This window comes from Elgaria multicarinata, chromosome 4 (assembly GCF_023053635.1).
Source record: "Elgaria multicarinata webbii isolate HBS135686 ecotype San Diego chromosome 4, rElgMul1.1.pri, whole genome shotgun sequence".
Lineage (NCBI taxonomy): Eukaryota > Metazoa > Chordata > Lepidosauria > Squamata > Anguidae > Elgaria > Elgaria multicarinata.
This window is the reverse complement of record NC_086174.1, coordinates 80207422-80234932: the sequence shown is the minus strand read 5'-3', so window position 1 is coordinate 80234932 and position 27511 is coordinate 80207422. Positions and strand designations below refer to the sequence as shown.

Below are 27511 nucleotides of genomic sequence, written 5' to 3'. Positions count from 1 at the left end.
GGCGACAGCTGACAGAAAGCTCTGGCGTGGGCTGATCCACGAAGTCACGAAGAGTCGGAAACGATTGAACGAATAAACAACAAACAATGGGTAGTGGAGTTGGTAGTGTCTCGATAGCCTGCCCTGGTGCTAAAATCATGGCCGATGGCACTTGTCAACGTCAAGGGGATGATGCACAGTTTTCCTGTCGATATCGAACGTGGGCGTCGTGCCAATCTCTATAATAATAGGTCGGCCTTGGTGGAAGACAATCACCATTCTGACTGTCTTTCCCATTCCCTTACAGGAGATCGAGAACGATGTCGTCTTAAGTAATAGTAGTGTTCGTCCTCTCGTTATCGACTATCGACAGAACGGACTGAGTCAGGTGAACGGTGATATTCCAATTGATGTTCGAGAGGTGTGGGCAATCTTCAATAATCATATCGACGTTGAACATTAACAGGTAAGTTCCCCGGGGATGAGCATCTGCTCGATCCCCTTGTTGGGTGTCCTCGTTCTCTGCCTTGGAGGGATGTATTAGCCCTAATTTCACCTTCCGACAGCGATGGAGTCGGCATCGGTCCGACCCTTGATGTCGAAGGGGCGACAATGATCGAATCCACTTCCATTATCGATGGAGGGGCAGGAGCGGGCGTCGATGGTACAGTCGACATCGAAGCTTTATCTTTATGGTGATCATGCTTTTTGGCCGATTTAGCCTTCTTCTGTTTCACAATTTCTGAGGACTTTGGAGTCCGTGCTTTTTTGGATAGCTTTTTTGCTACCGAAGCGGTCAGGGATTGCCCTGGCGTTGCAGGGGTATCCTGGCGGGGTCTGTCAGCCCGACTTGTTGATGGCTCGACAGGAGCTGGAGGCACTAATGGCTCCTGTTGAGAAGCCACAGTAGGTTTATCCACTGCTGCAAGTGCTCTCTCGCACAGCTCGGCCCGCAGTTTGTCTGCCCTATGCCGCCTTGTAAGTTTTGAAAAGGCCTGGCAATGGGGTCAAGCGTCTACCTTGTGTCCTTGTCCAAGGCAAATGACGCAGAAATTGTGGCCGTCTGAGGGTGGCAGTTTCGTCCCACAGCGGGCACACTTTTTGAATGGGGCCTTGGGGTCCATGCGGTCCAGAATAAAGTAAGAGATAGAGAATGAGGTAAAGATTTTTTAAAAAAAAAAATAGGAAAAAGAGAAGTAGAAGACGACAAAAAAGGAGAAAGATCGAAGATAGAATAAAAAAAGGTAAGTCTTAGCTCCAGTTTTAGTGACGAGGCTGTCACGATGACGGTCGAAGAACTGGGGAATCTGGGCGGGAACCCTCCTGCACATGCACAGTAGAGAGGGGAGGGTTTCCCGCCCAAATGGCTCTTAGCTATAGAAAATTCCCGAAGCGGGGCTTTGCGCAGGTGCAGAGCCCATATGTGTGATGCACAGAGACCACGAAGAAGAACAGTTCAGATACTGTGAAGTCTTTTCTTTTTGGTTTACGGAGGGTCTCCAGGCTCAGGATTACTCCTACTTGCTCAAGAGGCAGGGAATACGCTAATGAAGTTTAAAGACTTTCGCCTCCTTAAGAGAAGACTTCCCAGTTCCGAACCATGGCCAAGCTTATGGTAGAGCAGCTTAAGCTCATAAACCAACCTTAACAGAAAGGTTATTAGAAAGAAAGACTCCTTAGGGAATGTCTGGTACTTCCTTATTATGTTGATGGAATGTCTGCATAGAAACAAGGTAATGGACAAGAGAGGAAGAGCCATGGAATGCAGCCAAAGGTAAGACTTGGAAACTCTCCATACACCAATAATAATAATAATAATAATAATAATAATAATAATAAAAAAAAAAAAATCCATACTACATGCCCATGTTTTTTTTTCTTGCTGTTGGTGTAGGAGGGTATCCAGCCTGGGATATAAAAAAGCAGTGTGATTGCCTGTCTGGGATATATGGCTGTTCTTTTATGGAGACGATACATTTTGCAACACTCCTCCAAAATGCAGCCTTTTCAGAAGCATATATATCTAACTTTATTACATTTCTATACCACCCTATAGCCAAAATTCTCTGTACAGTTAATAAAAATGAAAACCCTAAAATACAGCATTATATAATACCTTTAAAAGTTTAAAACAGAGTAAAACCAGACTTGTGGCTTCTCCACATTCAACAAAAATCCAGCAGCCTTTGTCTTCTGATACCTTCATACCTTTAACCATTGGCAAAATATACACACTTCCCCCTCCCCTGAGTTTTGCAAGTTCCTTCCCATGTTTTAATTCTACTGCCAGCAGATGGTGCTTTTTTAAAGCATTTTTATAACATGTTACTGCAGCATTTTCAGTGTTTTATACAATGACGGATTCCCACTTGGAAACAGCATGAGAGGCATTGGAGGTTGACAACATCATGAAAAGGACCCAAAAACTTCTGAGAGTGACCAGTCACAAGCATGCAATAAATTGCTCATGTGAAGAAGCTCTTAAAACCAGCAGCACAGAAAAATAACACAATAACACATTTAAAAGCAAAAGTGATGGACTAAAAAGCCTGGGAAAATAAAACAGGGTTTCACTAAAAAAAGACTGTCTGAGTTTTGGAAATAGCCTCTTAAGCCATTAGGAAGAGTCAAGCCAAGAGAATGGAAAGAGGATCTCTAGATTTTTCTTAACAGAACAATGAGCCTGCCAGTCTGCATTTGGAGTTACAGGTACCCCTGCCCAACTTCAAACCAGAGATAAGTGTGCAAGGAGGACTTACACAAGCTGACTTTGAGGAACTGAGAATCTGAGGAAGCCAAAGATGGCTGGTGTTTCATCCACAGAAAAACATCCCAAGAACAGTTAGTGGCTGATGCTGTGAAGTCAGAGGAACATACTTGAACCCCCTGCTGAAGAGATTCTGTTCTTTTGTCATTAAAATCACTGGGAAAACCCTTATCTACTGGGAGGACAGGGGAAGAAGATTGATCTGCTAACGGATCACCATGTTATGGCACCTTTAGAGTAGTCACAATGCCTTGTGAGCATATTTAAAATTTGTTGTGAAAATAGTGAGGGAGGTTCTAGCGATTTGGCCATGAAAAATAACTCAAAAGATTCTCAAAAAGATTTACTCCCCCAACTAAAATGGGTAAAGAGAATGCTTTTTCTACTTGAAAATGCTCTTGCTGCCTGAAATACAGAAATGCTTGGGTCAGGCTCCACATAGAAGAGGCAGAGTGAACTATGGCTACCAGCTCACAAGGCTGAGCTGATCTCCTTCTCCCTTAGATAAAGCTTCTAGGTTAATTCTGTTTCAAGATCTCCTGAAGAAGGAGCATTCTGGAGGTCCAAAAGGTGCTTCTACCACTTTTAAGAATGATAGGGCAATTTAAGTTCTTTTTAAGTGTGTACAATTAAAAAATGTTTAATACTTTAAAAAAAGGATTGAATGTTAAGATGAGTTGCTTTGAGATACTTACATTCGCAGGTCCATAATTCTCACAGTACTGTCTTTGGCATGGATCAATAAACGTCTTCCATTTGGATGCACCTCCAAATGATTGATTGCTGTCCCTTTAATATCATCAACTTTTATTTCCTTCAAAAACACAGAGCTAGTAAAAACATGGATGCAATACAGTGTATTCATAACAACGTAAGAGCAGCTCTCCTGGATCACACTAAAGGCCTATCTAGTCTAGCATCCTACAAGAAGCTCATAAGCAGGACATGAGTGCAACAGCTTTCTCTTACTGCAATTCCCCAGCATCAGTTATGCAGAAGTATGCTGCTTCTGATACCAGAGGTAGCACTACCACCCATGTGTCATGCCTCCCTCAGATTTGTCTGAGGTTGAAGAGGAAGGAGAGGTGGCAGATCCGGGTGAGGGTCCTAGCGCAGAAATAGCTCCAAAGCCCTCACTGCCAGATAATGACCAATGCCCTGCCACAGCCCCTCTGTCTGATTCAGAGGACCAAGTTCCATTGACCCATGCAGAGCGAAGGAGGCTTAATGTAAAAGAGCAACAGAAAAGAGTGTCAGCCCGTTTAAAGGGGAAAAAACCCTTAAACAGGGATTAATTAACAGCAGCTGCTCCAGGATGCTGGAGATAAAGCTGCTGGAATTCCACCAGCCAGCACTGAAGTGCAACGTCAGATCAACCCGCCGTCACTCTTTCACCTGCTCCTAGACCTTGAACCTCACCCCATCTTGACACAGTGACTTCTTTGGATTTTGGGACCCTGGACTGGACAAGGACCCTTCTTTGCCTTAGTGAATCAGCTTTGAACACCCGGTAAACTCCCAAGCCCTACTTTGTCTCATCTCTCCCTCCCGTCTCTCCTGGCCTTGACAGGTTTATTGCCGGTTATCAGCAGGAGATTTACGGCCATTCCTTGGAAGGCAGCATTGGTCAGCCAGCAAAGCCTGACACTATGAATTTGTTCAGCTCCCTTTTAAAGCCATCTATGCTGATGATGCTCACCATATCTTGCAGCAGTGAATCCTATATATTAACTATGGTTGTGTGAAGGTACCTCCTTTTGTCTGTTCTATTATTCAGCTTCATGGGACAGAGAGGGACAAAAAGTGTGCATTTTCTCCACACCATGCATAATTTGATGACCCTCTATAATGTGCCCTTCCCCACTTACTCTAAACTAAGAAGCCCCAAACATTGGGTGAGTCCACACGTCATGCTTCACCAGCCACGTTACTCCCAACAGACAATCTATGCACCAGTTAACTACTACTGATAGAAAATAAATGCAAAGCATTCCTGCATACAGCTAAAAACCTACTAAACTTGAAAATATTTATCTCAAATATATATTGCCTGCATAAAAATAATGTGTTTATATACCTTATCAATGCCCCAGTGTTGGATTGGTGATTGAGAATTTTCTTTAACAAAAGTATTCCAGACAATTATTAGGCCCGTGCTGTCTCCAGAAAACATGTGAAATCCTAGAAAATATAGTTTGTTCGCTTAACGTGATTACAATTTTGACATTCAAATCACACAAATAATTGTAGTAGATATTTTTGAAAAGATTGTTTAATCAAATTGCTTTCTCTTTCTACATCTTCTATTTCTCCAAATACCATTTCTCCATTCATTTAGAGATTCTTATGTCCAATTCTCACCGAGATTAACTCGAGCTCAGTCTTTAGCATCCTCTTCTTCTCACCCTACATTCTCCAAGGCAACTCCACACTTCATATCACAGTGTGTTTGTACCAGTGTCTACTACAATAAAGTGTTAACTCTCAGACTCAAGGAAAACACCACTATGAGTGGGAAAATGGAAAATATCCATGGCACACACAACTGCCATATAAAACATGAAATCAACATCAGCCTCATGGTTTTCGGGCCAAAATACACACAGTCTAGAATCATAGTGCTTGAAGGGTCCTTTGAGATAATCTTGGCCAACCCTGTGCTTAGTGCAGGATTTATAACGCAGAATTTAAATACAGCAGCTTTTCCCAACCTGATGCCTACCATATGTTTTGTACTGCATAGTTCTTTCCTCTGGAGCTACAGAAAACAAGTCTACTCCATCTTCTGCATAACAGCCTTTCAGATATTTGAAGACTGCTCTCCTATTTCCCCTTAAACTTTTCCCTTCTAAACTTATCAAGTTCTTTCTTCAAAGGACCTAGTTTTCAAACCCCTCACAAAGGAATACGAAGTTGGCACCTGCCTGACCTCCAGAGGGAGAGAATGAGTCAGAGGCTGGGCCCAATGTTACCCAGTGAGTTTCATGGCTGAGTGAGAAGTATAATCCAGTCCTAGTCCAACACTCTAACCACTACACCACACGGACTCTCAAGCATGTCCCATTGTTTAAACACACAATCCCTTTTTATGATTTAAATTATTTAATTATATTTTTCAGTAGATGGAGATGCAAACAGCAGCAAGACTATCAAGGTTGTCTCTCACCTTGCACCTACAAACTGTAACACCACACCTCACAGAGTTATTGTAAGGACAAAATGAGATAAGTGGTTACACACAGCATTTTCAGTGTGAAATGTTTTACATACAACAACTTACCTTCTGCATCAAAACACAACGTATTGATGAAACCTCTGTGACCATCGAACTCTTGCAGAAGATGCCCGTGAATTTCCTTCACTTTTGCATTCCAGGCTCTAATCACAGAGTCATAACATCCTGTTACTATGATATACTCAGCTACTGGGTGGAATTTAGCACTGTAGACAAATGAAGGATGAGGGAAAACTTTCATGGCTGATGTTGCCTGGGCTTCAATTTTCCACATTCTAGAAGGAAACAACATTTAGGAAACCTGTGTTGCCATGTTAATGTCTTCTAAGAAAACCCAATATACAATTTCAAAATCTAATCAATAGGAAATAGATATCACATTTTGTGCTATCAAAAATTGCTTTTGCACTAGCCAGATCTTATTTCTTCACTGAGTTACAGGGCAGATAAAAATGCTGAATTATTTTTAAAAAAAACACACACACCATAAAATGCTAAATTCTCTCTAGCTTAAAAGTAAGAGTTACTTTTAAAAATAAATAAATCTTTATTTAAATTAGTTTGCTTAGTTCATATTTAGACAGCATAAAGGCCAAGCCACTTGATCATTTAGATTGGCCCAGAAAACAGTTTTCAAATTGTCGAGGGAAACTAAACAGCACTTGGTCTTCTTTGAAGTCATGTTGAGGGTAGTTACTCTGCATATAATTTTGTTTATATAATTTAGTATACAATGCAATATAATAAAAAATGGGGGGAAGAAATAGAGAACCCCCTTCTAAAAAATCACTGGGAAATATGGCGTGTATATAAAAAGGAGTTACTTCCAAGTATTTCTCCAATAACACCAGTGATAATGTTAGGAAAATTTCCAGGGAATTTAAAAGATAAATTAGGGAAAATATTAATAGAGAAGGATATAATGAAACTAAAAAATTGGTTAAGGAGGATGAACACTCGAGAAGAAATAGAAGAGGTATTAAAAGAGAATAATTTAACATGGTTAAATTATTTTCAATTAGAGCAATGGACGAAGAAATGGTTAAAGGATAATGGAGAGTGTAGAGAATTAACGAAATTTGAGGAGATGATTATAAAAAGAGAAATTGAGAAAGGAGAAAATAAAATGATAAAAGGTTTAACGAGTGAAATATACAGAATATTGGTTGGGAAGGGGGAGTCAGAAAACATGGGTAAGATGGTGTGGGAAACGGATTTGAAGATACAAATAGGGCAACAGAGTTGGGAGGGAATATGGAGACAAAGAGTGTTGAGAAGTATGTCAGTGAGGATAAAAGAGAACTATTATAAGATTTTATGGAGGTGGTATCTAACCCCGGTGAGAATAAATAGAATAAACAAGCTGTATTCAGCAAATTGTTGGAGAGGATGTAAAGAAAAAGGAACGTATTTACATATGTGGTGGGAATGTGTATTTGTTCAAAAACTGTGGAAAATGGTGTTTAAAGAGATAAATGATATAGTGGGAATGGAGATTGAAGAGACACCTACAGTGGCATTGCTATCATTATATGGAGATTTAAAATGTAATAAAGAAACAAAAGAATTGATAACGAATTTGTTGACAGCAGCAAGGTTGATCATATCTAGGAACTGGAAGGTGCAAGGAGATTATCATGTTGAGGACTGGTATAAAGAGATTTGGGATATTGCTATAAATGATAAATTGACATGTAATATAAAAGTAAGAAGAGGGATAACAAAAATGAATGATTTTGAGGGAATTTGGAATCAGTTCCTAGAATATGTATTATCTAAGGGGAGTGGAAAACCACCTCCAGAAGAATCAATGAGATTTTGGAAACAAGAATAGATCCCGGGGTGGGGGGTGCACTGTATGTTATGCAATGATGTAAAAATATCAAATTAGAAATGTTATAAGGTTAATCAAGTTATGTATTATGTTTCTTTTGTCTTGTGTTGTTGTGATTATTGTAGTATTGTATTAGTGTATCGTTAATCAATAAAAAAAAAAAATTTTTAAAAAGTAACTTACAATTAAATCTCACCATAAATATGTTAAACCTGCACTTACAAGTCTCATAAAACTGAAAAGAACTACTAATCAAACATGAGTATTCATTTGTTTTCATTTCATAAAAATGTCAGTTTCTCTGACTAGTTAGATGTGCAAAGACAGGCTACATAGGCTTGTTGTTCTGTGCTTATGTGGTGTTGGGCCAAGCAAGGAGAAGACTTGCTTAAGACAAAAATAAAAACAAAAATAGCAGGGTGGACAAAAATTGATGCTTTAAAAATCCACAAAATTGGAGTTAAAAAAACCACACATTGTATTTTTTCAGTACAGTAACTATCAAACCTTGGTTTGACCTATAAGTAATGGGCATTACTACTTTATTTTTTGTGAGGTCAAGACAGAATGAAGCAAAAAGGAGCACCACTGGAAAGAAAAGACAAAATTGTCCGGTGTGTATCTTCCTGTCAAGGGTGCTGATAATAAGAAAGATACTGTATGGGAATATTTTAAAGACATTCCTTCTGTAGATAAAGAATTTGCACCAATGTTCTGGGAATATAAATTTTGTTTTTTTTTTAAAAAAAAGGGAAACTTGATTGAAATCAGTGACTTAAATCACCTTGGATTAACACAATCCACCTTGCGGAGTTATTACAGAGAATCCCGAAGACCTCATTTGTGGCAGACTTTTTTTATCCAATATTAGTCCTACATAGATTAGACCCATTGAAATAAATGAGGCTTAAGTTAGTCATGAATGGGGAAGTGGCCAAATCTGAGAAAGGGGTGTAAAAACACAAAATCTATGGGGTGTTCAGAGAAACTGGGAAAGGCTCACTGTGATGCTCTTCCTGGCCCTGGCCCCACCCCTCCATTTTTATATTTGCCCCTGTAGGGCAACAAATGAACTGGAAACTAAAGCATGTGGCAGTTACCAAGTTTCAATGACCTCTCTTCCCCAGATCTGAGTGTGCAAGTGAGCATAAGTGTGTGTGTGTAAGAGAGAGAGAGGGAGAGAGAGAGAGCTGCATTTAGCAGGTGGGGAGGAGAACAGTAAAAGCAAGTACATAGGACCTCAAAATAGCACCTATCTGGGCACAGCAGTTAACAAGGTTGTTTCCTGTTCTTCTGTAATACCACCCTCTTTCCAAAGACTCACTCTCTTGCTGCAGATGAAGACAAAGTGCTTTGTACCACAAAAAGGGAAGAGATTATATCTCAGTGAGTAACAGAGACCTCCAAAGTTGGTCCTGTTTGTATAGCTACTGCCACCACCAGAGCCAATGCTGTTGACAGGGATGAGGCGGCAGGGAGTCCAGCAGATCAGACAGGCAACTGTTTCACACTGGGGTTTATTGTCAATCCATTGCTGACAATAACTTTCAGGTAGGAGAAAAAAGGAAGAAAAATCCTGTGTGGATTCATGTATTCAGTTAATAAAATTTAATTTTAAAGTGAATGAATACATTTCTATGTTGGAATTTCTATGGCTTCGATCACTTTCACCAAACCTATTTCCAAGTAAGCATATATTAGGTTCTTGTCCATTGGGATGGCTATTGTAACGCTGTTATGGGAAATATAGCAGTATAATAAATGCCATGCAGAATCACAGTTTTAATCTCCTGGTTCTGCCAGAGCACAGACATTCCCCTATGGAAGTCCCACTGACATTAATGGCAGTGCTCTTGTACAGCTCCTATTCAGTTCAATGGAGGCTGTGAAGAAGTTCTCAGTGGACTTTGTCCCAGGAACTTTGCAGAACAGTTCTTTTGCGCATTATACTAGCAAGGTGTGTGAAAGAAGAACACATAGGCAGAAAAGTATTTGCAGAATATGGCTGAGAAAATTCATGCATCTAAGTATAATTTCAAGCCCTCTGGATCCTGTTTAAATTTCCAGTGTGGTCCTGCTTGCTGAATGCATTGCCAGCTAGTGAGATAACAAAAACACTTACTCATAGAAGATGCAGGTGTGAATATTTTCTAAAAAGCAAGTTTTAATGACATGCTTTTCCAAGAAATATAGTATATTAAAGTTACATTGTTTATTCCTACATATCAGCAGAACTAACACTGCTTTGTGGTAGATTATACTGCAGATATGTTTCTGATTATAAAACAAGATAATATGCCACTGAGATCATTTATGCAATCACATCTGACTCTTCCAAGTAGGTTATGGATGCATACATGTGATTATTCCACTTTACCTCATCATGAGGATAAATGGATAGACTGAGAGATAGGCACTTGATCATTTCATGGTGAGATTTATAGCCCAAGCAGTTATGAACTCTGATCTCCACACTCTATCCACTATATTAAACAAGCATACAGTCAGTGAAGAGCAATAGTTCAGTGGTAGTGCACATACAGAAGGTCCCAAGTTTCTTCTTGTATTGCCAGTTAAAAGGATCGCAAGGATGGGAAAGACCCCAACACAAGACCATCGAAAGCTATTGCCAAGTGCAATAGATAACACTGGGAAGTATCCAATGTTAGTCCTACTTAGAGTAGACCCACTGAAATGAATGGTTAGTCACATTCATTTCAATGGATCTCGTAGGACTAATGTGGAATTCTACCAACTGAGCTGGATGGACCAAACATCTGGTTCCAGTATAAGGCATCTTTCAAAGTTCATAAGAATATAAGAAGAACCATGCTGGATCAGGCCAAGGGTCCATCTAATCCTGCACTCTGTTCACACAGTGGCCAACCAGCTGTCTACCAGGAACCCACAAACCAGACACAGGTGCAACAGCACTCCCCCACCCATGTTCCCCAGCAACTGGTGTATACAGGCTTACTGCCTCTGATCCTGGAGGAAGCACATAGTCATCAGGACTAGTAGCCATTGATAGCCTTCTTCTCCAGGAATTTATCCACCCCCCTTTTAAAGCCATCCAAACTGGTGGCCATCATCACATCTTGTGGTTTACTGACTTGTTTGGGTACAGGCAGAAGTGCTGAGTTTTAAAATTCCTTATTAGAGTAAAGCACTGAAGATGTACTCAGTGAAGGAAATAAAACAAACTGAACCACCAAGAGGTGGGCAATTTGCAGCCCTCCAGATATCTTGGCCTACAACTTCTATCAGCCCTAACCAGTATAGGCAACTGTGAGGAGTGATGGGAGTTGTAGGCCAAAACATTTGGAGAGCCAGAAGTCACATACCCCTCCACCAAACCTATAAGGAAGCTAGCCACATTTTTAAAAACTCCCTTAAAGCCTTAAAGATAGGGAGGAGTTTGAAAACAAAACAAAAAACCATACACCACCCTGCTTCCGTCCTCGCAGTGGAAAGCAACACTAGTACCTGCCATAATACATTCATTTTCTGTGCTCGATGGAAGGTATGCTATATGAGGATATACTCCTCTACTGCAGAAAAATTATAGGGGTTCTGGCACAGATTCTAGTGGTAGCAAAATCTGTGGCAATGCCCACCAAATTGGAATGTTACAACAGCTGGGATTGTTTAGCTTCGGGAAAAAGGAAGCTACGGGGAGATGTAACAGAGGTGTATAAAATTATGCATGGTGCGGAGAATGTGGATAGGGAGACATTTTTCTCCCTCTCCCATAATCCAATGAAGCTGATAGGTGGGAGATTCAGGACAGATAAAAGGAAGTACTTCTTCACACACACACACACACACACACACGGTTAAACTGTGGAATTCATTATCACAAGATGTGGTGATGGCCACCAATTTGGATGGCTTTAAAAGGGGGTTGGATAAATTTCTGGAGGAGAGGTCTATCAATGGCCACTAGTTCTAATGGCTAAGTGCTACCTCCACTATGAGAGGCAGTAAGCCTGGATACACCAGTTGCTGAGGAATAGGGGTGGGAGGGGGCTGTTGCAGACATATCCTGCTTGTGGCTCCCTGGTCAACAGCTGGTTCGCCACTGTATAAACAGAGTACAAGACAAGATGGACCCTTGGTCTGATCCAGCATGGCTCTTCTTATATTCTTAATTCTCCCACATACCTGTATGTGAAAACAGAAGGGGTGGGGAAGAGGCAGAAGGTAAAATTTTCTTTATTTTATGTCACAATTTTAAATAACTTCGTTATACTGACCTTGCAGTGCCATCTGAGGAGGCAGTAAGGAGATGCTGATTATCTTTTGACCAGCAAAGATCATACACAATGTTTAGATGTCCATAAAATTCCCTCAGGTATTTTCCAGAAGGAATCTCATATACTAATAAAAACACAAAATGTTTTTTAAAGTTTGGGAATACATGAAATTAAGCAATCATTCATGTTTAGAAAGCAGCCAGACAAAAATCTTTCATTTCCAAAATTACTTCTTCACACAGTGCATAATTAATTTATAGAATTTGTTGCCACAAGATATAGTGATGGTTAATTAGCATAGCTGGCTTTAAAAGGATGACTTTTATAGGTGACTAGTCATGGCTATATACTACCTCCAGGTTCAGAGACAGCATGTTTCTGAACACCAGTTGCTGGGGAATAACAGTGGGAGAGAGCTAATGTGCTCATGTTCTGGTTGGCCACTGCAGAAAACAGAATACTGCACATAGGCCTCTGGTTTGATCCAGTAGGGCTCTCTTACAGCCTTAAAACGAGCTTGACAAAGCTCAGAGTTGAGGGGGACTTACTCCGAACAAAATGTCCAAAGATAAGATTGTGGCCTGAAGAGTTTATTTATGTTTAAATTAAACTATTCACTGGAAAACAAGTTTATATAATTGATATTTGTGATCATTATTACTGTGAACTTTGGAAAATTCATTTTCTTTGTCATCATTCAATTTTATTGGCATCTACTATCAGTTTAAGGTAAGCATTCAAGTATCTACTACCATCTAGTGGTTAATGAGTATAACATATAGGTAGTAAATGTTTTAATCAGCGATCTCAAAAGAAGGCATTATAAGGGAGCCTAAATCAGGAAAACTAAACCATTTGAGTTTCCTCCTCTCCTGTTCTATAGCTGCTCTCCAATAGGAACATCAAACACTGCAACTGTCACTACTGCTTGAAAATATTGTAAATAAATAAATAAATAACGTACAAATAATAGGATAACCATCTCTTCCTGCACAACCAGCTGCTAATGTTCGGCCATCTTCAGAGAAGCGAATACAGAAACATCCCAAATCTCCTGCTCGCAGGGAAAACAGATACTTGTTTGGTATGCGACAAACCTGCATTTCCAAAGCAAACCATTACTTGCACAATTGATATTGTTAGCAATCAGGAAAATGTAACTATCTCCAGAGAGGTAGCTTCATTAGTCGGGTGCAGCAAAAACAAAGACTATTGTGACACCTTATTTGAAAGACCGTATTCTCCCTTATAAGCCTGCCCGTGCTTTAAGATCTTCTGGAGAAGCCCTTCTTTCAGTCCCACCATCTTCACAGGCGTGCTTGGTGGGAACATGGGAGAGGGCCTTCTCGGTGGCTGCTCCAGTGCTTTGGAACTCTCTTCCCGGGGAAGCTAGACTGGCTCCCTCCTTGATGGGCTTTAGGAAGCAGGCTAAAACTTGTTTGTTCCAGCAGGCCTTTGGAGAGTAATTTGGTCCTCCATCTATGTTAATGACTTATAATTTTGTTGTGTATTTTAAACCTTTCTTTTTTTTTACATTTCTTTTCCTAAGTTTTAAAATGTATGTTTTAAACTTTGTAAGACCGCCTTGAGGCCCAGTATTGGGCAAAAGGCGGGATACACATCATCATCATCATCATCATCATCATCATCAAACAAATTCACTATGGAATAAACTCTTGTGAGACTAGAGTATACCTCATCAGATGCATGTCGCATTATCCTAAATTGGCAGTTAAGGGTAGGGGAGCAAAAGTCTGTAAATAGTGAAGAGTAAGGATCAATGGGCCTCTTCAGTTATTTCTTCATTCTCAGGATTCCACCTGAAATGAGAAGCAGGGCACACTCTTTCCCTACTCCTGATCCTCTCTTACTAACCTCATCACTGATACATGCGTGTGCTGTGGGCCCTTCATGATTCTGATTGTTAAGCCATCTTCTCAATTTGACTGTTTAAACTTCACTGCTAAGGGTAATTTTAATTCTATACATGCCCCCAATTGTAACAGCTGCAAGGCATTCACAACTCACATGAAAATAAATAATACACGTTTTGCACATACACTGGGGAAAATAAAAATCAAGTAATCCATTTTGTGCTTACACCTGAAATTTTCCAGTTCCATAAACTGTATCACATTGCTTAAGTATAAAATGGCATAAAAACACATGCCTGTCCAGGAAGTTTTGTCCACTTAAATGGCTCCTCCTTTTTCACTTGTGGCCCAGAATTATTAGCTTTTTTTGATATTTCACTCTGTAGGTCCAGGAAAGATGGGGAATGATATTCTTGCTGAACAGCCATCATAGAACGTAAAGAAGGATCAACCTATAAATAGATAAAAAGTAACATAACAAAACTAAATTTTAGCAGATGAAAATATCAAGAATTGTATAACGGATCACAAATCAACACGGAAACTGAAGTGTATATTAGAAGAACATTGTTAAAATTAACTTCACTTTAAAGGGGTCAAAGTCTGTTCCATGCCATTCGCACAGTTGGTTAACACATGCAGTTCATGGTTTGATTTTTCTGCACTTGATGACTTGCAGCTAAATATGCAAATAGACTCAATTGCAAATACAATGGGTTTTAGGAGATGACTAACCAATTGCAGGATTACTCCCTGGATTTATAATTGCTCATTCACAGATGAAGCCAATTTATCAAGTGATGGACATGCATGTGTGGAACAGCCTATATTACTAAAGTAGCATGGCTAAAGCTCAGGAGTTCTGTAATCTGCTCCTGTGTGGGAACATAAGCACTGATTTGTTAGGTGGGATTGTTCTAAGATAGAAAAACCGTTTCCATGAAAGAATGCAGCAGCTTTGCAGATGGAATAAACAGTATTAAAAGTAAGAATAGGCTTCATTAACCAAACCACCAAAACTGCAATCCAAAGCACATTTACTAGGAAGTAATACCCATGACTTACTTCTTACTTCCAAGTAAACATACACAGCATTGAGCTACCATGTGAATTTTCCATTCTCTTCAATAGAACCGAGCAACAGCCGAAGAGAAAGAACGAGATGTCCAAATCTTTATTAAGCCCAGTCCACAAACACACCTGCAGACATATCAGCTGCAATGTGTTGCATACTGTAGCTTGGTCTAGATTGTTGACAAATCCTTTTCACTGCATGGAAGTATCATTACACTGTGCTCAGTGAGTGGAAAGGTGAACAAAACTTCTGCTTGGCCCTCTGTTCCAACTTTAGCGTCAATATTAACTACGTTTTGCTTATAAAGGCTTCACCAGCAATAATTAAAGTTAACAATTGCCCATTTCTCTTAACCATCTGGTCCTCACTAGAACAAAGTCCAACAATATTTCTGAACTTGAAAGAGTCTTCTTAAAAATATAGATCGAAAAAGGGAAAAAAACGCAAGTATATTCTAGTATTTTTGCCAAATTTCTATTACCATAAATGTATTCACTTCTGTAAGTTTCACGAGTGATTTTTCCCCATGGCTATTGTTGTTGTTTTTAAACAGAATTCATTATCAGAGATGACTGCAGATGTACACATATTTGCACAACTAGTTATAAAAACTAACTTTTATAAGTTTCACGTCCACAGAAATATCTTCATTGACATTTTTCTTGACATGCATTCAAGTTAACTTACATGATCTGGAAGTTTAATGCCCTTTACAGTTACATACAGTGTCGAAGGATAATGGTTTCTGGGACATTTTGCCCACCAATCATAAACTTCCACAACATTTAGTTGTGTTCTGGTTCTTGGTGGAGGAAAATATAGTTGAAGACGTATTTTTCCACCAACATTTAGAACTTCATTTGCACCTACAAGCTGAAAAAAAAGAGTGGTAAAAAAGTCTAACTACATTATACATAGTAAAGTACACTGGCATACTTAACTAGCTAAAGGCCAAATAGCTTGATTCTGTTTATCATATGACAATTTTAGCCACTGAAATAGCAACCACAGATAACAGACCCAGTTTTCTTATCAGAGAATCTAGTATGAACATAGTTAGGGGAGGAACAGATCATTTCATAAAAATATTTCATCTGTTGTTTCAATTCACATAGTGAATCAACTCAATACAGTAATTATGACTCATCTGAGCCAGGGCCTATGTCCGCTTATTCATGAACTTTGATAACTAGATATACTCTTTATTTATTTAATTTATAGCAAGTTTACCCCTACTCTTCCACTGAAGAGTCTCCTTACCCTCAAGCTTACGATCTTAAAAAAAAAAAAGAAAAAAAGAAAGAAAATGTCACAAGAGAGAAAAGGGACTGGAAAGGAACATTGGAGGGGGGGACTTCAGGCACCAGTTCTACTAGTTTTCCCATTAAAACACAAAAGTCATGTGTGTTTATTTTTGCTTAGATTTTATTGGGATAATTCAATAAATAGTTTATAAAAAAAAACCTGAAGTACCTTCAGAAATGCCCAACAGATTTTCCGAAAGCCACTCTCGTGAACTTGAACATCAAAGTTGGCCTTTGCATCATTCATGCTTAAAAAATCAAGGATCTGAAAGTCGACAAGATTTATTTAGTTTATATTCCTGGAATCGTATGCACACACAAAAATAATGATTTTGCAGACAAGAAGCATCTTTTCAAGTCTGTGTATGTGTCCTTTTCCTGTGGCAAATGATTATTCTGAATAATAATAATAATAATAATAATAATAATAATAATAATAATAATAATAATAATTTTATTTATTATCCACCTCTTCCTCTGGATCGAGGTGGGGAACAACATAGAATACACATATTATAAAATACATAAAACTGATTAAAACATATAAAAACTAATACATTATTAAAGTAATAGCCAGACATCTTAAAATTCGACTGGGTAGGCTTGCCAGAAGAGCTGAGTTTTTATTGCTTTTTTATATTCAGAAAGACTATTGAGTTGGCGGATCTCTCCCGGCAGGCCATTCCACAGTCTAGGAGCAGCAGCGGAGAAGGTCCCCTGGGTAACAGTTGTTAATCTAGTTTTTGCTGGCTGAAGTAGATTCTTCACAGAGGACCTGAGTGAGAGGGGCGGATTGTATGGGAGAAGGCGATCCCACAGGTAACCTGGACCCAAACTATGGTACTAACCAACACTTTATACTTCACCTGGAAACTAATTGGCAGCCAGTGTAATGATTTTAAAACTGGTGTAATATGGTCACACCTAGATGTACCAGTGACCAACCTGGCTGCCATATTTTGCACTAGTTGAAGTTTCCAGACTAGGCACAAAGGTAGCCCTATGTAGAGCGCATTGCAGAAGTCGAACCTTGAAGTTACCTGCGTGTGCACTACCATCTTTAGGTCTTCTGACTGTAGGAAGGGGCTCAGATAGCGTATCAGCCAAAGCTGATGGTAAGCACTCCCGGCTGTCTGACACAAACAGCTCTATCTGAGCTGTTATTTGGAGCGACGGATCCAGGAGCACCCCCAAGCTGCAAATGCAGTTTTTCAGGGGAAGTGTAACCTCATCCAGAACTGGTTGACACACCTCCAAACCCAGGTTGGGGCCTTTGATGGTAAGTACCTCCGTCTTGTCTGGATTCAGCTTCAGTTTGTTTTTCCTCATCCTCTATATGGTGAACTCACAATTTTGTAAGTCCAGAACTACAGAAATTCCAACTCTTCCTGTAATTGATGAATCTCAAATCACAAATCTCAAAAAGTGGGAAGGCCACTCAGAAGAAAGCAGGAACCCATAAAAGATGGTGGATGTGATTTTCTTAGGAGAAAATCTTGGGAGGGAGTGAATGTTCAAGCAGATGTAGGGGATTTGTTAAGAATCAAGGAAGCTTTGTGTTAAACAGCTTTCTTGGTCTCCAACTCCCAGACATCCCTGCAAAGCTGTTAGGAGTCGTGTAAGGAAAAGGTTAAAGAGGATGCTGCACACCACTATTATCTGATGGCCAAGGTGACCCCTTAAGTTCCATAAAAATCTCGAAGTATTCTCAGGACAGTTTTGCAGGGTCTTATAGAAAACGCACACAAGCATTTAGGGTACTGACTGTTCTAGTGTTTCCAACACATTAAAAGCACCATTCCAATACTACCTATCTTTGAAATATATTTCACCAATATCAGATAATATATAAGATACTTGCCAGAATTAAAACACGATAAAATGGAAAATGCCAAAGATGTATTCTGTACCTCAAAAAACAGGATTACTCTTGGGCTTCCTTCTGCATCTTGAAGTAAATAGTTAAAACGTTCATTGAATAGGATTTGTTCCTCCCATTCCGGAAGAGTTGACTTAAACTGTCTGAAATCATAAGGTTGGGTCATAATGGGAAGAATATGTCCCACTTTCTCTTGTTCATAGAAAGATGAAACTGGCCGGCTGCTGAATAACAACAATAAATTCTATTGAGTTTTGTGTCGAGCTTTTGCCAAAAGGAGTATCTACAATGTAGGTAGTAATTTATACTATTTAAAAAAACACAAAACAGTCCAATATCTGAGTGCGAAATGGCCACAATATGTTTGAATTCCTTATCCCCATTCAGACTAGTCTAGTCAATCTACAACCCTATGAAGTGCAAACAAAGTGTTTGACAGACTCTGGCTCAGATCAAATGTAACATTAACATTACTGGGGGGGAAATTTAAACGAAATAATCTCAGTCATGGTAATTTCACTTTATGTTTATATTCCTACAAAAATGTGCATGTTTCAGTGCTTTATTTATTGTGGGTTAAAGCATAGCCCTGCGCTGATATACCATACCACTTGAGAGGTTTTACATGTAGCCAATGAGACATAGTTCAATACTTAAAAGTCTCTTCACATTCAATGTCACTTACTCCTAGGAAAGTGTGCAAAGGATTCCAGCCTTAAGTATTATTTTAGAGCACAGAGCTGAAGAACTTCTTTACTTTCATCTTCCTGACTACTTAAATATAAAGCCAACTAGCCAACTATATTATTTGCAATTCCAGAAGAACAAGAAATTTAATCTGACATTTCATCTCACATTTAAAATCCAAATCCGAATTCTGAATGCATCTGAAACTTCTCAAATACAGAAAGCAGAGTTACAAGTGGCAAACCAGAATTGTCGTGGCACATAAATAGTAAGAAAAGCTATTTTAATTTGATAATTTTAATGAGCATATTAGCTAAATTTTGCACTTATTCATCTGATCACATAATTTCCTGAGAGCTTAGATTGCAACTCAGATATTAAAGTACACTTGTATCTATGAAAAGAAACTAAAACCCCAACTATGCAATCACAAGTTAAGCAGAGATGATGCAAGGACAGCAGTAGGTCACCTGAGCTTTTGGAAGATAAGAGAAAAATTAAATAATAACAGAAAGGAAACTTAAAAAGTAAATAAATTCACCTATTCTCTTTCTTGACATACAGACCAGTTTTCTGATCAATTACATGAATCTTAACCATGGGATGTGATACCATGACATCAGTTTTAAGTCGATCAGTTCGATGGATGTAAACACCTAAAACAAGGCTGTCATCAAAAATGGGTTTCAATTCTGGTGAAACACTTCCAGCAGCCTCATGTGAAGTAGTTTCTTCATTGTTTTCTCCATTTTCTTCTATGGCTAGGAGGAGGAAACGGATAGTCATGAGTGAGAGTTAATTATTATTAAAATTAAAGATGCAATCCGATTCATGTTTAGACCGGGGGGGGCGGGAGAAGGCCTATAACTCCCAGCAAGGCTGGCTGTGGCATACTGGAAGTTGTAAGCCCTTAGGATTACACATGCATAGGATTACACCCTAAATTGTGCAACATTTGTGGTTATTACTATTAACTAGTTTAGCTGTGTATACATTGCATTATGAAAACTAGTTCAGTAAATTCAGCTGCATATTGAACAAAAAATGGTGGGCAGAAAAGAAATTATTTTCTATATAAAGCATATCTATAATTTCAAAGTTGATCCTAGATGCACTTACATCCAGTTCATGTTATGAAATAGATCCCGATTTGTATGCATAACAGCTTCACGAGTAATCTATTAACATGAACATTTTAATATGGAAAAAAGTATTTCCAGAAGATGCAGCTGTATTTTTCTTTAAGCATTGATTTCTGTATTCTTGGTGCATCCTGCTCATTGCCACTGTATTTTCCAACTGGTCACATTTAACAGATCACTTCTGGAAGTTGATATTCATGCTTACCATGGCTATGCATGATATATGAATCAGCTGCTCTTCAAAAATTCTACTGAAACAAATCGAGAATATGGCCAATTCACTTATTCACCACATATGCTTTTTCTTCTGCTTGGATTACACAGTGCTTATGGCAAAAGATAAATAAATCATCATGAAAACCAATTACTATTTTTATGATATTATTCAACTCAGGTTTGGAAGGCTTGCTCATGGAAAATCAAAGTGGATTACATGTGGAACAGTTTAGACAGTCTTTTTTGCAACAAGAATGCTGCAAGCAACGTAGTATGTTCATGTAATTTGGGCCTTATTTTCATAAAAACATGTTTAGGGGATTTGGATTCTAGCCACACAAACCTTTTTTCCATTTTCTTTTTGATTTCTTTCCTTTAAATATCTGTTTTTCAATATCCTCCTCCAGCTCCTGTTCCTCTGTTAACACATCATCCTTTTTAGACTTTGATATGAGTGGTCTTTCCAATGATCTCTTTTTGCTGGTATTTTCTTCCTCTGCATCATTCTGTAGTTCAGAAAGGGACATTGCACTGCAATGAAGTAAGTTCCACAGTTAACAATGGATACACACACACACACACACACACACACACACTTTTTTTAAAACATTTTTATACCGCCCAATAGCCGAAGCTCTCTGGGAGTTCACAAAAATTAAAATCATCATAAAACAACCAACAAGTTAAAAAACACAAATACAAAATACAATATAAAAAGCACAACCAGGATAAAACTTGCCCCCAAACTTGCCCCCAAACACACTTGCCCCCAAACTTGCTAAAACTATAATTGCAACCTGCCAGTGATGCAAGGAAGGAACACCTTGCCTCTCAAAAAAGCCAAAGAGCTGGGCTGGACAACAATGGAGTTAAGGAAGTACTAAAGGAGGACAGGGAGATTGCAGAGAAGTTGAATGAATGCTTTGTATCGGTGTTCACTGCAGAAGATATAGGACATATACCTCTGCCTGAAATGATGTTTTCAGAAAGGGAGTCTGAGGAACTGAGGCAAATAGTGGTAAAAAAGATAAAGTTCTCAACCTTATTGATAAATTGAAAGCAAATAAATCACCAGGCCTGGATGGTATCTATCCTAGAGTTCTCAAAGAACTCCAATATGAAATTGCTGATCTTCTACATGTCCCTAAGCTCAGCCTCTGTACTAGAGGACTGGAGGTTGGCCAACATAAAACCAGTTTGTAAAAGGGGATCCAGGGGGGATCCGGGAAATTACAGGCCAGTTAGTTTAACATCTCTCCCAGAGCTTGGCTGGCTACCAAAAAGCTGATTTGAAAGGTAGGAAATGTGAGGTGCTATTTCACCCCCTTTCCTTTCTCAGAGGCCTAAGCAAAAACCATAGGCCAAGAATCTTGTATTCCCTATTGAATTCTCCCTACAAACCACCCCCTAAACACACACACACACACACACACACACACACACACACACACACACACCCCTACTAATTGCCTCTCAACCCCCTTGGGTATAACTTTGCCAGGAGGGAGAAAAACTTGGTACACTGAACATCTATTTTCAGGTAAGTTAGCACTGTATGTCCAGGTGAAGAAAAACCATAGAACTTTTCCCCATTTCAACAACAATCAAAGAGTTGTTAAAGATTTCAATCCACATTGAGTTAGTTTGTCAGTATACCTTGTTTGAGCTTCAGATACAGCAGCTACTTCTTTTTTCTTTTTCTTCTTTTTGCTCACTTCATTGTTCAATACCACTTCATGACTTTGAACACTGGAGGTGAATTCAGACATCTGCTCTTTAAGTTTCTTTTTTATTTTCTTCTTAATTGCGTTTGCTTCTTCCTCAGCCACTTGCTGCTCATAGGCTTGAATTAGCTGTTCTTCCTCATCTAATTCAGATGTATTTCTAACTCTATTCAAGGTATCTTTTATGTTGCTGTCCTCTTTTTGATGAAGTGCATCTGCCTGTAATACACTTTTTGCTTTTTGCTTTGAAAAAACATGAATCTGTTTTTCAAAACTGTCCAACTTAGTTTCACATAGCTTTTCTTCCTCATTAAGTTGTTCTTGTAACACTGCCTTTTTCTTCTTCTTGTTAGTCTTCGTTTGCTTGTTTTTCTCTCCACTAACAACATTATTATTTATTTTTTCTGCAACTGAGGCTTTATCTCTGAGCTTGTTTTTTGTAAACTGTGGACTCCTTTCCTCTTCGTTATATGTGTTGTTTATAATTACCTCATCATTTTCACTTTCTTGGGTAAGATCAAGATGATTTTTGAACGTCTCAAGCTATAATCAAAACAAAAACACTGAAAAGCATCTACTTGTAAATTACAAGCAAATGTATTATAATATTAATATTTTAGTACATGACTAATTTTATTGTGTGAAGTAGGAACAATGAAGACTCACTTAGACTTTCAGTGGCAACAAACAGATGGAATTCATATGAAACATGAAAAGGTATCAGATTTGAGAAAACTTTTAATATATTCTTCTAATTTTACTGTAAGGGAACTCCCTTAAATGCATTTTAGAGTCCCTGGGAATTGTTTTGCCAACATGACACATTTTAAAAATATGACTACAAACAGAATTTAAAAAAAATATGCCAAGTTTATACTCAATATAATATTACTTGGAGAAGGGCTAGAATTCATTGACTACACACCTAGCACCACTGAAATAATATTACTCAAATTATGATAAAATGTATGAACTGATAATAACCAATGTAATTTAAAACTTATATTTGTAAACAACTCCTTTGAAGATATATATCTAAACTGTAATCTTGTCATTTAAAATAGCATAAACTATTATTTTATCAGTAGAAATCTGACCTACCCCAAATTTCTTCACTTAGGGAATTGAGTTTTGAAACACAATGCTCTGCTCTTTTCAAAGCAATGTACTAAGACAGCTAAACATACATTCATAATACATCCAACTCACCACAACATTCTCAGAAATGCTTAATCGTTTCTTCTTTAATTCCCTTTTATCCACTAGGCCAGCATGGTTCCTGAATATTTCTTCAAAGCGAACCTTAGTTTTTGCCTTGGCTTCACTCTCCACTAGAAAGGTTAAGTAACAATTTGATAACGTCAATTATTTTATTAGATAAAACTATTACAATGCAGTTATCTTATTGCATTCATTAATTAGAAGTAATGCAGGCTGAATTCCATGGCCACAGAGCATAGAAAGCAAGAGAAAATATCCTGCTTTCACTATGCCAGATCTCATTGTGAAAAGGGAAAGAGGCAGAGTGCAAACTGACAGAGTGGACTTGTAGTTCCCTTTGCGCAAATGCAAGGAGTTACAGAAACAGATGGTGGAAGAGTTGAAGTGACCTCTCTCCCAACGTAAAATGCGGGGTAAGTCCCCGACTTTTTAAAATCACAGCTTCGCGGAAAACCCCTGCAGTGGCTGCATCATATAACTGATGCAGCGCTGATTCTCAGCCACCGTGGGGCTTTGAATACATATAGACAGCTCTGCTGGAGGCAGTATCCCAGCAGGACCCACCGCTAGCACAATTGGGAACTAGTGGTTCTAAAAGCAACACGGAAGAGAATGAGGAAGCTCTGCTGACCTATCCCAATCTGGAAACAAACGTTTCTGCTTGTTTCCACGGCTGCTTTTAGAACCACTAGCTTTCTGTTCTGTAAGCCGACAGAAAGCTCTGGCGTGGGCTGGTCCATGAAGTCACGAAGAGTCGGAAGCGACTGAACGAATAAACAACAACAACCCACTTCTGTAACAGAATGAACAAGAAGGCAGCAGCAGTATTGGATACGCCTGACCACAGGATCTGCCTTCTGTGATCAGAAAGGCTTTGCTCACAGTGGTTGCCTCCACCCAATTTTCAGGGATCATCTTCCAAAGCACCATGGCTCATCCCATTTAGCAGGTTCCCCCAATCCTCTGTGAATCATTTTCAGGGGACTGGAAGGACTGCCATGGGGAGGGCAGAAAATTCTGTTTCTGCCAGCCCAGTTGAACGCAACCCAAATCTGGATTCAACCCACTATAATGATGTATTGCCGATTCACAGAATGGCTATTGCATCTTCATAGAATGGTAGAGTTGGAAGGGGCCTATAAGGCCATCGAGTCAAACCCCCCTTGATATAGAAGTGAAAACCTATCCACGCATTCAATTCCCAAATGTACTGCTAGTTGGCCACAGGGTCTTTGAGTGTACAAACATTCCTGGATTATGGTGCAGATTTGAATTACATTAATATTTAGCAGCAAGAACACTTATTTTAATAGATAAAATTTAAAAGGAAATAGTTTTACTATTAAAGTATCAGTTTATTATGACATCTGTTAAAGCTTCAGCTATTGGGTGGACTAAGAAATGTAATTAATCAAATAAACAATAGACAAAACTCTCTAGGCAGTTCATAAAAATTAAAACCACATAAAACAATTTAAAATATGAAAGCTTAAACTACAATATAAAGTATAAGTACAATAAAACCAAGCAGCAATGCAGAGATTTAAAATACACATTTAAAACAGCAGAGTTAAAAGACCAATCTTGGAAAATAAAAACCTGGCACTGAAAAAAAGTACAATGCAGGCACCAGGCAAACCTCTCTAGGGAGCTCATTCCACAGCTGGGGTGCCAAACAGAAAAGGCCCTCTTTCCTGGTAACCACCTGCCTCACTTCCTTTGGCAGGCGCTCCAGGAGCAGAACCCCTGAAAATGATCTTAGGGTCCAGGCAGGTACATATGAGAGGAGGCAATCCTTCAGATAACCTGGCCCCAAGCCATTTACGGCTCTGAATGTTAATACCAGCACTTTGAATCGGGCCCAGACATGGACTAGCAGTCAGAAAAGTACTGACGCAATGTGATCTTGTTGGCCAGTCTCCATTAACAATCTTGCTGCCCTGTCCCTGTTAACAATCTTGCTGTCCTGTTTTGGACCAGCTGAAGTTTCCAGTTTTCAAAGGAAGCCCCACATAGAACGCATTGCAGTAAACCAGAAGAAGAGGTTATCAGAGCATGGATAATGTAGCTAGGCTGTCTAGATAAAGGCATAGTTGCTATATCAACCTAAGCTGATAAAGGGTGCTCTGTGCTACAGCTTCCACCTGTCCCTCAAGTGACAGTTCTGGGTCCAAGAGCATCCTTAAACTACAAACCTGATCCTTTAGGGGGAGTGCAACCCCCTCCAGAACAAGTTGAATATTATTTAGCTGGGTAGATGAATCACCTACTAATAGTGAAAAAATCAAATCAAATCACTGCAACAGATATACTACATTAAAGTTTTCACCTGCTGGCATTTTCATGTCTTTCAAACGTGACCCAACATATTAGACTTTTCTTTTCTCAAGTTCTTCACTCTGCATATAAAACAGAATATGTTACTGCATAAAACTGCTAATTAAGACTACTGCTAATGTACAGTTAAAGATAAACTATCTGATACAATTTAGAAAAGTTTTGTAGGCTTATTAATGTTGTTCATATTGTTTGAGCATGATTATATTTTATCACTTTACATTAGAGATTAAGCTACTTTGTTTCACCATCAGCAATCAGGATCCAAGGGACTGCCCTAGTTTTTCCATGGACTTAAGGATGCCATGGGCATGAGTTTCTTAGACGGAAGTCTCCAATGCTGCATGATTTATGAAAGGGAGTTGCAAAGGCAGTTTGTTATATTGAATACATCAGAAGGAGTCTGCTGCTCAAAAGCAAAACTCCATCTCAGTGGGCAAAAACCTCAGGCTAGTGGAAAGTAGCTATTTAGATCCTAAACTGCATTAAGTCCTTTATTTTTAGTTAAGCAGCTTAGAGATCAATCCTATACATGTCTACTCAGAAGTAAGCCCCACTGAGTCCAGAAGGGCTTGCTTTCCAGTAAGCAGGGAGATTGTAAACTTATGGACTGAAAACTTATTCTTGTTTATTATACTTAGTAACCATCTAAAACCTGAATTTACAGCAACATTAGAGTGTTCATATTATATATTTAAGGATTCTTCTCTGGTTGTTGGCCCATAAAAATCTTTAAATAAAATAAAATCTGCAGAACAAAACAACAAACAATAAAGTGGGCATAAATAGAAAACAGGAGAAGATGCCAATGTCATCTGGGCCCTCCATAATATTGTGTGAACGTGGCAGGGCGGACTGCATGACAAAGAGCCTCACCTGGAAACACCCACACTTACACCACTCCCAAATATTTAAGACTGCGGTGGCTGCCAGACTTCCCGCGTCAGTTTCAGTATTTCCAGCGGGGACAAGAAGGCTCCCGTCTGCTTCAAAGCGGTGTCAGCGATTCTGCGCCTGGGGCTGCGCGCACTTAAAGCTTAGCAACAATTAACTGGCATCCTCACAAAACGGGAGGGACGCGAAGCATTAACTCCTCGTCATTCCCTGAAATCTCTCAAGCAATCGCAGGACTGGTTTTGGAAAAGGCTCCAGCACCCTCCTGCTGAAGAATTGGGGCACCCAGTGGGGTGTGTGTGTGTACATTGATATGGGTACATACACACCCCCACGTACACCCAATATGTATCTAGAAATGTTGACCGTTAATCTGGCCAGTGTTGACCGTATCCAGGCTTGGGTCCAGGCCCAGCCACCGCCCGCGGGAGCCTTTCGGACGTAGAGCCGCCGAGGAGGGGTGGCGGGAAGGTGCCGTCCATTTGCTTACTTATTTACGAAGTGGCGGGGAGATGGGAGGAAGTTATTTGTCTTTGTTTTCCCGTTGCTTCATAACAAAACACAGCGCCTCACCCGGCACGAGAGCAACCGGCTCCCCAACCGCGGCGCTTGAGGAAAAACAACAGCCGCCGCAGCCTCGTCAGTTACGACCCGCGAAGCCCCCTCCTTCCCTCCCTGCCCCGAAAACGTCAATCAAACTAATGTCTACCTACCGCCGGACGCGCGGCGGAGGGTTGAAGAGGAGACGGAGGGAATCACTGAGGAGGAGCTGCTGCTGCCGCCGCCAGACAGGCTGAGAAGAGCGCAGCGCGCACGTGACAGGGCACAGGACAAACGCTGGCTGGCTAAGCTGGGGTTGCCGCTCAATCAGCTTCAGCCAACGACTTGAGAGAGGAGGCGGGAGGAAGTCTTCTTTCTCCAGGGAAGTTGAGGCGGCGGGTGGTATAAAAGCCAGATCCTCGTCCCCCAGAGGGAGAGAGGGTAAACGAGGGATGTTTGGGGGTGGGTCTGTTATTAGTTGTGCCTGAGAGTCTCTCTTGATTTTTTTCACTTGGGAATATTTGTCGATTTCCTTTATCTGGGTTTG

General features: G+C 39.6%; 1 protein-coding gene across 3 annotated transcripts in view; it reads right to left on the bottom strand.

Annotated features, from left to right (window-relative positions):
• AHI1 (Abelson helper integration site 1) overlaps nucleotides 1-27227 on the bottom strand; it is a 120974-nt gene extending 93747 nt beyond the window's left edge. The window contains exons 1-15 of one of the 3 annotated variants that reach the window (XM_063124638.1): nucleotides 27138-27227; nucleotides 25523-25592; nucleotides 23182-23303; nucleotides 21905-22515; nucleotides 20592-20779; nucleotides 19432-19651; nucleotides 18235-18427; nucleotides 16494-16589; nucleotides 15708-15893; nucleotides 14242-14397; nucleotides 13036-13168; nucleotides 12072-12195; nucleotides 6027-6256; nucleotides 4824-4927; nucleotides 3442-3560 (exon numbers count right to left, since the gene is read on the bottom strand). In XM_063124638.1, the coding sequence (XP_062980708.1) occupies nucleotides 3442-3560; nucleotides 4824-4927; nucleotides 6027-6256; nucleotides 12072-12195; nucleotides 13036-13168; nucleotides 14242-14397; nucleotides 15708-15893; nucleotides 16494-16589; nucleotides 18235-18427; nucleotides 19432-19651; nucleotides 20592-20779; nucleotides 21905-22515; nucleotides 23182-23303; nucleotides 25523-25538 (2498 nt within the window). In that variant the 5' untranslated portion in view covers nucleotides 25539-25592; nucleotides 27138-27227. Of the gene's footprint in view, nucleotides 1-3441; nucleotides 3561-4823; nucleotides 4928-6026; nucleotides 6257-12071; nucleotides 12196-13035; nucleotides 13169-14241; nucleotides 14398-15707; nucleotides 15894-16493; nucleotides 16590-18234; nucleotides 18428-19431; nucleotides 19652-20591; nucleotides 20780-21904; nucleotides 22516-23181; nucleotides 23304-25522; nucleotides 25593-26914; nucleotides 27000-27137 lie in introns of those variants that run through there. The other 2 variants (XM_063124640.1, XM_063124639.1) reach the window with 2 other exon arrangements.
• Between the last annotated feature and the right edge of the window lie 284 nt (nucleotides 27228-27511).